General features: G+C 45.3%; 1 protein-coding gene across 1 annotated transcript; it reads left to right on the forward strand.

Annotated features, from left to right (window-relative positions):
* Positions 1 to 641: 641 nt before the first annotated feature.
* Positions 642 to 9,122, forward strand: trib1 (tribbles pseudokinase 1). Its single transcript, XM_058047584.2, has 3 exons — positions 642 to 1,100; positions 3,236 to 3,528; positions 6,470 to 9,122. The coding sequence occupies exons 1-3, from the start codon at positions 783 to 785 to the stop codon at positions 6,945 to 6,947; spliced, it is 1,089 nt and encodes a 362-aa protein (XP_057903567.2). The 5' UTR covers positions 642 to 782; the 3' UTR covers positions 6,948 to 9,122.
* The last annotated feature ends 2,330 nt before the right edge of the window (positions 9,123 to 11,452 follow it).

The following is an 11,452-nucleotide window of genomic DNA, read 5'->3' on the forward strand; positions in this document are numbered from 1 at the left end:
GTATTGTAAAGTACTTTCAGTCAAATTAAATGTAAAAATACATTAAATAATAATATAATAAATTATTATGAAATATAATAAAATAAATACTGAAGAAATACATGTATCGGAAAGTACTTTCAGTCAAATTAAATGTAAAAATACATTTAATAATAATATAATAAATTATTATGAAATATAATCAAATAAATACTGAAGAAATACATGTATCGGAAAGTACTTTCAGTCAAATTAAATGTAAAAATACATGAAATAATAATTAATAATAAAATATGAGTTGTTTATAGAAATATTTGCGTGTATTGCAGTATATGACACAAACTTCTATGAATATACTATTACAGTATGTGTGTACAGTATGTGAACCACGTGTACTTTTACCGAGGTTGGAAGTATTTGTGTGTACAGTATACTTCCATCCTTCAATCCGAGTGAGACATCATTCCAGTGATGATGTTTGGCAACAAGAACCGAACCGGACTGTCTTTGTACAGTATTGCTCAACCCCGGGAGAGGCTGGGGGGAGGGAGGGAGGGAGGAAGGGGGGGGGGCGGGCCGGATTGGACTTGGGCTCCGACGGGCGGAGCTTTGGTTCAGGACGTGAAACATCCACACGGCGTTCTCTCTCAGTGAGGCGGTCTCTACCCGACCAGAGGCTCTCCAGCGGCGGGTACCAGCTTGTGGCGGCAGAACCGGCTCCGAAAGGGATACTATGACGCGCCAGGGTTGATTCCGAGCGCTCTTCCAACGGGACTTTTCACCAGCGGTCCGTTCGAGTCGTCATGGTGAGCCGAATGAGCGCGCGGTGGAGCGGCCCGGCGTCCTGCGTGCGCCCGGCGAGGGTGGCGCACAAGCGGCTCGACGCGGACGAGCAACCGCCTGCCAAGCGCGCCCGGAGGTTGAGCACGGAGACTGGGGACGCTCAAGTGGGGCTCCTGGGCTCTTCACCGGGGTTCCCGGCCAGCCCGGCCGCCGTCCCGGGGTGGACCCAGCGGGGTCCCTCCAGGATCGGCCCCTTCCTGCTGGTACCGGCGTCCGAGCGGGAAGGCGTGCACTGCGGCGCCGTCAACACCGACACCGGCGACGAGCTCCTGTGCAAGGTATGTGCAAAGCACGCCATTGTGCAATGGACGGCGACTCAAGACGTTGCTCAACAGCTTGTCTGATCACCATTTACGGTGTCACGCTGCGCATGCGTCACACTTCAAGAAGAACGACACCACTGGATATTTATTTTCCCAGCCCCGGAGCCTCTGTTGTCTTTTTCAAGGCTTCATATCCAGCTAGAGCTCATTTGCATACACGTCATTGCTGTGACACACCAAAATGCAAACACTGTCACACACACACACACACACACACACACACACACACGCCCTGCAGGCTTTTGTTGATTATTAAAGTTAATGCTTCACACACACAAGCTATGATTCATCTGTCATGCTCTTCTTACAAAACTCACTCCTCCTGTAGACTTTTTTTTTTTTTTTTACCCCGGGGGCCCAAAATGGGCCCTCTTCGAAATGATGTCATATCGTAACCGCGGCTCGATACTTCTCAGGCACCCATATGTGTGTAGTTCTACTTTTATTGACATGGAAGTATACGCCTGGGAAATTAGGAAATTAGGATTTGTGTACTGTTGATGAAACATCACTACATGAGTACTACCAGGAGTACTACAGGGTACTGTACTCGGGCGCACGCTCCGAGCAGGCGGGGTGACGCCACGGTGGGGTCTGGGAAAGTTTTAGCACTTTTAGCCAACGTTTCAGGTGGCTGGTAAGCTTCTTGTAATAATAATAATAATAATAATAATAACAACAACAACAATAATAATAATAAAATCCAAAGAAATCCAGCTGAATTGGTGCAGATTCTAGAAGATCTAGAAAGCTGGTTATTGTGTGTAGCTGCTCTTTCGGAGTCCACAAAGGGTCTAAAATGAGCATAGAGGGGGAGGAGCCACCTGCTGCAACCCAGCAGGGAGCACTGTACTCGGGCACACGCTCCGAGCAGGCGGGGTGCCGCCACGGAGGTCTCTGAGAAAGTTTTTTGCACTTTTAGCCGACGTTTCAGGTGGCTGGTAAGCTTCTTGCAATAATAATAATAATAATAATAATAATAATAATAATAATAATAATAATAATAATAATAATAACAATAATAATAAAATCCAAAGAAATCCAACTGAATAGGTGCAGATTCAGGAAGATCTAGAAAGCTTTGTATGCTGGTCATTGTGTGTAGCTGCTCTATCGGAGTGAACAAGTCCACAAAGGGCCCAAAATGAGCATGATGCAACCCAGCATGGTGAACTGTAGTCGGGTGCACGCTCCGAGCAGGCGGGGTGACGCCACGGAGGTCTCTGGCAAAGTTTTAGCACTTTTCGCCGGCGTTTCAGGTGGCTGGTAAGCTTCTTGTAATAATAATAACAATAATAATAACAACAATAACAGCAATAATCATAAAATCCAAAGAAATCCGGCTGAATAGGTGCAGATTCTGGAAGATCTAGAAAGCTTTGTATGCTGGTTATTGTGTGTAGCTGCTCTATCGGAGTCCACAAGTCCACAAAGGGCCCAAAATGAGCATAGAGGGGGAGGGGCCACCTGCTGCAACCCAGCAGGGTGAACTGTACTCGGGCGCACGCTCCGAGCAGGCGGGGTGACGCCACGGTGGGGTCTGGGAAAGTTTTAGCACTTTTTCCAGCGTTTCAGATGGCTGGTAAGCTTCTTGTAAAATAATAATAACAATAACAACAACAATAATAATAATAATAATAAAATCCAAAGAAATCCGGCTGAATAGGTGCAGATTCTGGAAGATCTATGAAGCTTTGTATGCCGGTTATTGTATGTAGCTGCTCTATCGGAATCCACAGAGGACCAAAATGAGCATAGGCTGGTAAGCTTCTTGGAATAATAATAATAATAATAACAATAATAATAATAATAATAGTCGTGATTCCTGCCATAAGACAATATTTGGAATGCGGTTATTACCACGCGTTATTTATTGACTTCTTACCCCTGGGTACCAAAACGTCCCCCCATTAAAAACCCCAAGAACACAGTAATAGATTACTACAGTATACAGTATGTACTACAGTATACTGCAGTATACAGTACGTGCATCAGATTGTTGTGTAGCGTTCAAGGAGTGTAGTACATATGCATGCTATATATTCTATACGTCAGCAGATCAATAACAGAATTATCATCTCCTCACTCAGGTGTTCAGCATGGCGGAGTACCAGGACAAGATGCGAGTGTACGGGGTGCTGCCCCCCCACAGGAACGTGTCGGGCGTCAGGGAGGTGATCCTGGGCGAGCGTGAGGCCTACGTCTTCCTGGACAAGGACTTCGGGGACATGCACTCGCTGGTGAAGAGCTGCCGGCGGCTGGACGAGGCGCAGGCGCGGACGCTCTTCCACCAGGTGGCGCTAGCCGTGGCTCACTGCCACCAGGCGGGCGTCGTGCTGGGCGACCTTAAACTGCGCAAGTTTGTGTTCGCCGACGAGAAGAGGTGAGACCGAGAAATTGCAGATTTATGAGCAAATACAAAACCTGCATTTAAAATTGAGTGTTTTTAGCAAAGAAAATAATGATCACTGCTGATCACTGTTAGTCTTTTACCAACCTCCATGTTCTTCTGTGCTAATCGAGGAGGTTATGTTGTTACCAGATTGTTTGGTCCTTAGCGGGACTACACAACCGTAACGTAACACATGTTCACTCGACATCGAGTCGGGGTGGGGCGGGGTGTCAAGGAAAAACCCTTTAAAGTGAAATGTAGATCTGAATGACGGGCGCATTTGTAGTGTTTTATCCTGCCCCATGCCGACTTTCCCTGCCCTTCTCTCTGCCGTGCGTGGCAGCAGGGACACTATTTCATCCCGGCGAGAACAAACATGGCGGCAGATGCTCGGCACAGGCCATGTGTGTGGGCTGGCGTGGAGTAGGAGGTTGTGTACTTGTGGAGGCACACTGTCTTGTCTGTCTCTTTGTGCTGTGTTGTGTTGTGTGTCCTCCGCTTGGACTTGTGTGGGGTGGGCGGCCGAGCTGCCAGACGAGACAATCGTCCCCCTTCTGTGGTCTGCACGCTGGAATATCATTGTTCGATACCGTCATGGTTAGATGGCTGACATCAGGCGTGCATCGGGGGAGGCCAAAGTCGCTTTCATGGAGACCGTCCACGAGCTAAGACGACGCTAGCGCTGCTGTCATATCTATAAGTCTGCAGAGCGATGAGTCACAGCAAAGAAGGAGGGAGGGGGGGGGGTATTGTGTGCCCCCCCTCCGCTTTTTTTTGCCTCTTTGTGAGAAGCTAAACCTGCAAGATCAGGTGAAGCAACATAAAGACAAATGATGTTTCCTTTCACTTTCCAAACACAACAGGCTAGCATTTCCTGGTTGCTTTGCCACTTGTTGCTAGGCGGAATACATCTTTTTTTTCATTATAATGTCCAATAAAAAAAATAGCATTTATGGGGGCCCACTGCTCCATCCAGACACCATCTTTATTCAGGGCCTTCAAACTGCTAATTTTAGGTTGGCACCCTAATCTTAAAAACGCTCCAATGAGGCGAGACCGCCCCGTTTCTAATCACACTTTCGCTTTCTCAGACATCCTGCCTGCTAAAATGCTCCACGGCAAGAAAAAATACAAAAAAAAAAAACTTTATCGGTGTTAGAAAGGGTCACCTCCATGGCGTCACACCGGCTGCACAGGCGTGTGCCCCAATACAGTGCACCTTTTTGGGCCGCAGCTGGTGGATCCTCCCCTTCTATGCTCTGGTTCTCCTGGTAGTCATCATGTCTTCCAGTCCTTTTTATTACCTCCAGCTGTACATTAATTACACTTTCATCTGCATCCACCCCCCCACAAGGGCCCTTTCAATGACACTAGCGCCCCCTAAAGCTTAGGGGTGACAGTGTTCCCCACAGGACTGCAATCTATGTGTGGCAGGAGTGGATCTACAATACAATAGTCCCACGCTAACGTGCCAAAATTCTCGGGTTCAGGAATAACGACGCCATCCTTAACGAGCATGAAGCTTCCACCCCGCCGCCCCGGCCTTCCTGTGCGTCACCGCTATTTGTGGCTAATTACGGGCTGCCTGGCGCCGCCGCGTTGTAGGACCCAGGTGCAGATAGCTGCTGCTGGGAGGAAGACGAGGAAGATGAGGCGATGAGTCATCCTCTCCAGGCCCGCTCTTTGGCGCTCAGTCACGTGTCTTAGTCTCCGCGGCTGACTTATCTCGTCCGCTATCGTGCTAAACGACGGCGGCCGACTGTCGCTCCGTCGTCGTTCGTCTGCTTCTCTCTCGGTGAGTCACGGCCTCGAGCGACTCGAAGCCAGACAGCGGACTTGACCTCGCCGAGCTGCAGCTTTAAAGCAGTAGCAAGGAAGTGTTTTTTGCTTGTGGACAGCACCTGGATTAGCATCCAGGCTAATGCTAACACAACTACTGGCTAGTGTACGCATCTCTTGCATGGCTAAGACATGGCTAGAAGCTAAAACAAGGCAAAAACCTGACTTAATAGCCCGCAAATGTTAGCTTTAGCACTAGCCTCACTCATGGAAAGCAGTGTTAGCATCCAGGCTAGTGCTAACACAACAAATGGTTAACCATACAACAAACAAGCAGGCTAACCATTTGTTGTATTAGCACTAGCTAACAAACGGTTAACCATACAACAAACAAGCAGGCTAACCATTTGTTGTATTAGCACTAGCTAACAAATGGTTAACCATACAACAAACAAGCAGGCTAATCATACAACAAATCAGCAGGCTAAGACATGGCTAAAAGCTAAAACAAGGCAAAAAACTGACTTAATAGCCCGCAAATGCTAGCTTTTGTACTATCCTCACTCATGGAAAGCAGTGTTAGCATCCAGGCTAGTGCCAACACCACAAGTAGCTAGCCTGCGTGTTTGTTGTATGGTTAAGACATGGCTAGAAGCTAAAACAAGGCAAAAAACCTGACTTAATAGCCCGCAAATGTTAGCCTTAGCACTAGCCTCACTCATGGAAAGCAGTGTTAGCATCCAGGCTAGTGCTAACACAGCAAATGGATTTCGCACGTGTTTGTTGTATTGTAAAGACATGCCGAGAAGCTAAAAACAAGGCAAAAGAATAACCCAGCTGCCCTGCTAATGTTAGCATTAGTGGTATTCTTGCATGTGGACAGCAGTGTTAGCATCCAGGCTAGTGCTAACACAGAAAATTGATTTCGCACGTGTTTGTTGTATTGTAAAGACATGCGGAGAAGCTAAAAGAAGGCAAAAGAATAACCCAGCTGCCCTGCTAATGTTAGCATCATTAGCATCTCCCTTTCTCATGCAGTCCAAATCATATTCCAGTATATATATATATATATAAACATATATATATATATATATATAGCCACCCAAGCTAATAAAAGCACAGCGATGACGTCACGACTCGACTGTCCCGACAGGACCCATGTGAGACTGGAGGGCGTGGAGGACTGCCGGGTCCTGGAGGACCCCAGAGACGACTCCATGTCCGACACCCACGGATGCCCCGCCTACGTCAGCCCGGAGATCCTCAGCGGTTCGGCACCTTACTCGGGCAAGATGGCCGACATGTGGAGCCTGGGCGTCATGCTGTACACCATGCTGGCCGGCCGCTACCCCTTCCACGACCCCGACCCGGCCGCCCTCTTCTCCAAAATCCGCCGCGGCCAGTGTTGCCTACCCGAGGGCCTGTCGCCCAAAGCGAGGTGCCTGGTGCAGAGCCTCCTCAGGAAGGAACCGTCGGAGAGACTCTCTGCCGTCGAGCTGCTAGCGCACCCGTGGTTCCACCGTACCTCGTCATCGGACGGCGAGGAGACACCGGGCGACAAGGAGGCCAGCTCGGCCGAGCAGACGGTGCCGTCGTTTGACGCGGGGGAGGACAACGACCTCCTCTGCTGACGGTCGGACCAAAAACTCCAACATTTGTCACTTTTTCAAACCCACGGGTGTTCTCTTGTCCTCTTTTTTGTTTTGTACCTTCTTGTAACCTGAGGGCATTTTTGTTGTAGTTTCTGGTGCTAAGACAACAAGCTTCACGCTTTGCTAGGCTAACACATATGCCGGTCGGAGTCATCCACGAGACCCAGAAGGGCTTCAGATGGTCTGACTCAGCCGATGACTGGCGAGCAGGAAGACGACGCGCGAGCCGGGACCGGAGCTGTGAGACCGACCCATGCGTCACACGGACAGGACAGTAGGGACTTTGATCCCTGAAGAACCACTAGATAGCTAGCTAGGAGGACGACGATAGGATGAGGTGCAACAGCTAAGAGTTCTTGTCCTTTGCTTCAAAGCTGATAGGTGGGTGGGCGTTGGGTGGGGGGGGGGGGCAATGAAGGAACCGCAGACCGGCGAGTAGGACGACGTTCCGTTGTCCTCAGAGCAGAGTCCATCGTCGTGAGAATGGACGATGGAAGGAACCTTACGGACTCTTCGCGGTTCTTATCTTTAGCTTGGCTCTAAAAATAGGCAAGCTAACATCCTTTCAGCTAGCACGGGACGCTAGCACGGGCTTGCATCTGGATGGGGCATCCGGTATAAAAAGTAGTTCGAAAACCCAGTGAGCTGATAGGTTGCCGTTGGGTGATGGGGAGGGGCTAATGAAGGAACCGCAGACCGGCTAGTAGGACGACGTTTCGTTGTCGTCAGAACAGGGTCCATCGTCGTGAGAATGGACGATGGAAGGAACATTACGGACTCTTAGCGGTTCTTATCTTTAGCTTGGCTCTAAAAATAGGCAAGCTAACATCCTTTCAGCTAGCACGGGATGCTAGCACGGGCTTGCATCTGGATGGGGCATCCGGTATAAATAGTTCGAAAACCCAGTGAGCTGATAGGTTGGCATTGGGTGAGGGGGAAGGGCTAATGAAGGAACCGCTGACCGGCTAGTAGGACGACGTTTCGTTGTCGTCAGAACAGGGTCCATCGTCGTGAGAATGGACGATGGAAGGAACATTACGGACTCTTAGCGGTTCTTATCTTTAGCTTGGCTCTAAAAATAGGCAAGCTAACATCCTTTCAGCTAGCACAGGACGCTAGCATCTGGATGGGGCATCCAGTATAAAAAAATAGTTGGAAAACCCAGTGATAGATGCTTATTCCCGAGGTAAACCGCCGAAAAATTACGGCGTATCATAGCAATTAGCATACAGCGACGACGCCCTCTAGTGGCCGGGAACAGCATCGCTAATGACGTGACTTTGTTGTCGGTGTTGTCCTTTAGTTTAGCTTCCGTCCTTTGACAGACAACGGTACGACCAAGCCGGCTTTTCTACGTTTGTGGTTTTTCATCGTGTGGGAACCGATCAATGATCGGTCCCAAGGATCAGACCCAAGGATCAGACCCAAATTTTTGGGTTGCTGCCGTTTCGGGTGCAGAGAAACTGACACATTGTGATTGAAGTGTGTGTGTGTAGCCCACTTAAACCTTTTCATCCTATGAGGACATGTAAATATTTGTATATTTGGAATGAATGTTGACAATAAAGATGTTTTTTTCCCAAAAAAAAAAAAATAATTTGTACATCAAAACCAAGGTCCTACTTTGACTTTTTAATGACGGTTCTAAAAGTGTTCCGAGAATCTGTTTATGAACACCTAAAGTGAAAAAATGTACGCTAGGAACGCTGACGCAAACACCATTGAGAACTACCATCATAAAAGTCAACATATTGTTAATTATTCCCTTATCATACAAGGAGAAGTATTTTCTAACTAATAGTCGGTGTACAAACTAGACCCCTCAACCTCCACTATTCGGCAGCAGAATCACCCCATATCTCCTTATCTATTATTGAATATTAACGCATAAAAACATATAGCCGCATACATTCATCAGAGGCAAATGTGTGTATATTTCAATGGCAGTCTTGAATTGATTTTGAAAAGGCAAACTAAGACACAGCTCATCAACGCTAGCACATTACGTGCCACCTGTCGGGTGTATTTAGAATTAATACGAACGTATTCCAGCTTTGTTCTCTTAATTCCATCCCTGCTGAGCAATAAACGCCGAGTCGCCTTTTACCTCCAAATGTTTACTACTGGGTGACCTTTAAAAAGCGGAACATTTTGCCACACAAACGTCAACGCCAGGTTCGTTCCTGGAATTGATGCTAAGGTGCTAAAAGTGTGCTAATACAGTTCTTATTATAGTACATGAACGTGCTAAATTGTGTCAACATTAGAAAGAATCAAGTTGGCATGATGATGATGATGATGTACACTATTGTTGTTCTTCCAGGAAGTCTCATGTATCCCAAGTGCTGAGGCAATGGAAAGAATGTGTGTTACACAGTGTGTGTGTGTGTGTAAACCTCACTCACACACACACACACACACACACACACACACACACACGACTTACCAAGCAATAAAACGAAACCCTCAAACAATCTCAGTTATGGAGCTGACAGCTGCAGTACTTTAAGTGTTTTACAACAAGGTCTGTGCTGCCATCTTGTGGCGACAAATGACCAGCGCAGCCTTTGTATGGTTCGTTGTATGGTAGCGCTTATAAATAAATATAAATATCCACCAGGGGGCAGTGTTTATTACGCAATCAGGTTACTGCTTAGCGCTCTGGCCATAAAATATTAGTCAAAGTGTTTAATAATACACATTACATTTTAACTATTAAAATATTTAAAAATAGTAATTGTCCTGGAAAAGTATTATATATTTTTTTGAAAACACTCGAACTACCAAGGCAGTCATTTTGAATGTTTTAAAAATTTGCAAATTCATAAATTCGTAAAAAAAAAAATACAAAACATGGACTAGTAGGACCCTGACTTTTCCTAATATGTGTATATTTTATTCTAATATGGTAACTATTATATAATAACTATTAAAATATTTTTAAATAGTAATTGTCCTGGAAACGTGTTATATATTTTTTTTAAAATACTCAAACTACCAAGGCAGTCATTTTGAATTTTTAAAAAAATTTGCAATGTCATAAATTTGTTTAAAAAATACAAAACATGGACTAGTAGGACTTTTCCTAAATATGTGTATATTTTATTCTAAATTCCCTTTAAAACACTAAATTCTGCATTCCCACAAAACCATGTGTGTTAGAAGCATTATTGGTAAAAAATAATAATAATAATAATAATAAGATGAGGGGTTAGCGTGCACATGAGTCTGTTAGCATATACAGCTACTTTTTAGGCAATAATGACTTTACTGAGACCTGGATGAAGGGGATTAGGACCAAAAAATGAGGTGAAAAGCAATAAAATTGAGTATTTAATTTAGAGCTCACAAAGCTACTATTTAATCCAAGCTCTGCTCCCCTGGACGGGGGCTTAGGCTAAGTCAATATTTGGGTCTGGGTCAGTTCAAGTGGACGTTGACATCAGCAACATGTGCTGGTGACACGCAACTGCTGGGCCGACCTGGGGGCCCCAAACATAACACGAACGTGCACATTCACTGAAGCATTAAAACACACAATAGTGGAACCATGTGACTTCAACAAGCTTACTAAGATGAACAACTACCGGATTTTCTGGACTATAAGTCACTCCGGAGTATAAGATGCACAAAAATGCATAATTAGGTGAAAAAACATACATAAGTCGCACTGGAGTATAAGTTGCACAAGGCCAAAAATGCCTAATTAGGTAGAAAAAAAACATACATAAGTCACACTGGAGTATAAGTCGCGATAGGCCAAAAATGCATAATTAGGTAAAAAAAAAAACATACATAAGTCGCACTGGAGTATAAGTCGCACAAGGCCAAAAAAGCATAATTAGGTGGAAAAAAAACATACATAAGTCGCACAAGGCCAAAAATGCATAATTAGGTAGAACAAAAACATAAATAAGTCGCACTGGAGTATAAGTAGCATAAGGCAAAAATGCATAATTAGGTAGAAAAAAAACATACATAAGTCGCACTGGAGTATAAGTCGCACAAAGCCAAAAATGCATAATTAGGTAGAAAAAAAACATACATAAGTCGCACTGGAGTATAAGTCGCACAAGGCAAAAATGCATAATTACGTAGAAAAAAAAACATACATAAGTCGCACTGGAGTATAAGTCGCACAAAGCCAAAAATGCATAATTAGGTAGAAAAAAACATACATAAGTCGCACAATGCCAAAAATTTATAATTAGGTGGAAAAAAACATACATAAGTCGCACAAGGCCAAAAATGCATAATTAGGTAGAAAAAAAACATACATAAGTCGCACTGGAGTATAAGTCGCGCAAGGCCAAAAATGCATAATTGGGTAGAAAAAAAACATACATAAGTCGCAAAAGGCCAAAAATGCATAATTGGGTAGAAAAAAAACATACATAAGTCGCACAAGGCCAAAAATGCATAATTAGGTGAAAAAACATACATAAGTCGCACTGTAGTATAAGTCGCGCAAGGCCAAAAATGCA

Source organism: Doryrhamphus excisus, linkage group LG7 (assembly GCF_037039965.1).
Source record: "Doryrhamphus excisus strain RoL-2023G ecotype Guam linkage group LG7, RoL_Dexc_Guam_v1.1, whole genome shotgun sequence".
Taxonomy (NCBI): domain Eukaryota; kingdom Metazoa; phylum Chordata; class Actinopteri; order Syngnathiformes; family Syngnathidae; genus Doryrhamphus; species Doryrhamphus excisus.

What these genes read in the sequence shown, in the direction of transcription:
- trib1 (XM_058047584.2), top strand. Translation starts at nt 783, where the DNA reads ATGGTGAGCCGAATGAGCGCGCGGTGGAGCGGCCCGGCGTCCTGCGTG. An exon ending in GCGACGAGCTCCTGTGCAAG is followed by an intron (nt 1,101 to 3,235) that starts GTATGTGCAAAG and finishes CTCCTCACTCAG; the next exon opens with GTGTTCAGCATGGCGGAGTA. An exon ending in GTGTTCGCCGACGAGAAGAG is followed by an intron (nt 3,529 to 6,469) that starts GTGAGACCGAGA and finishes CTGTCCCGACAG; the next exon opens with GACCCATGTGAGACTGGAGG.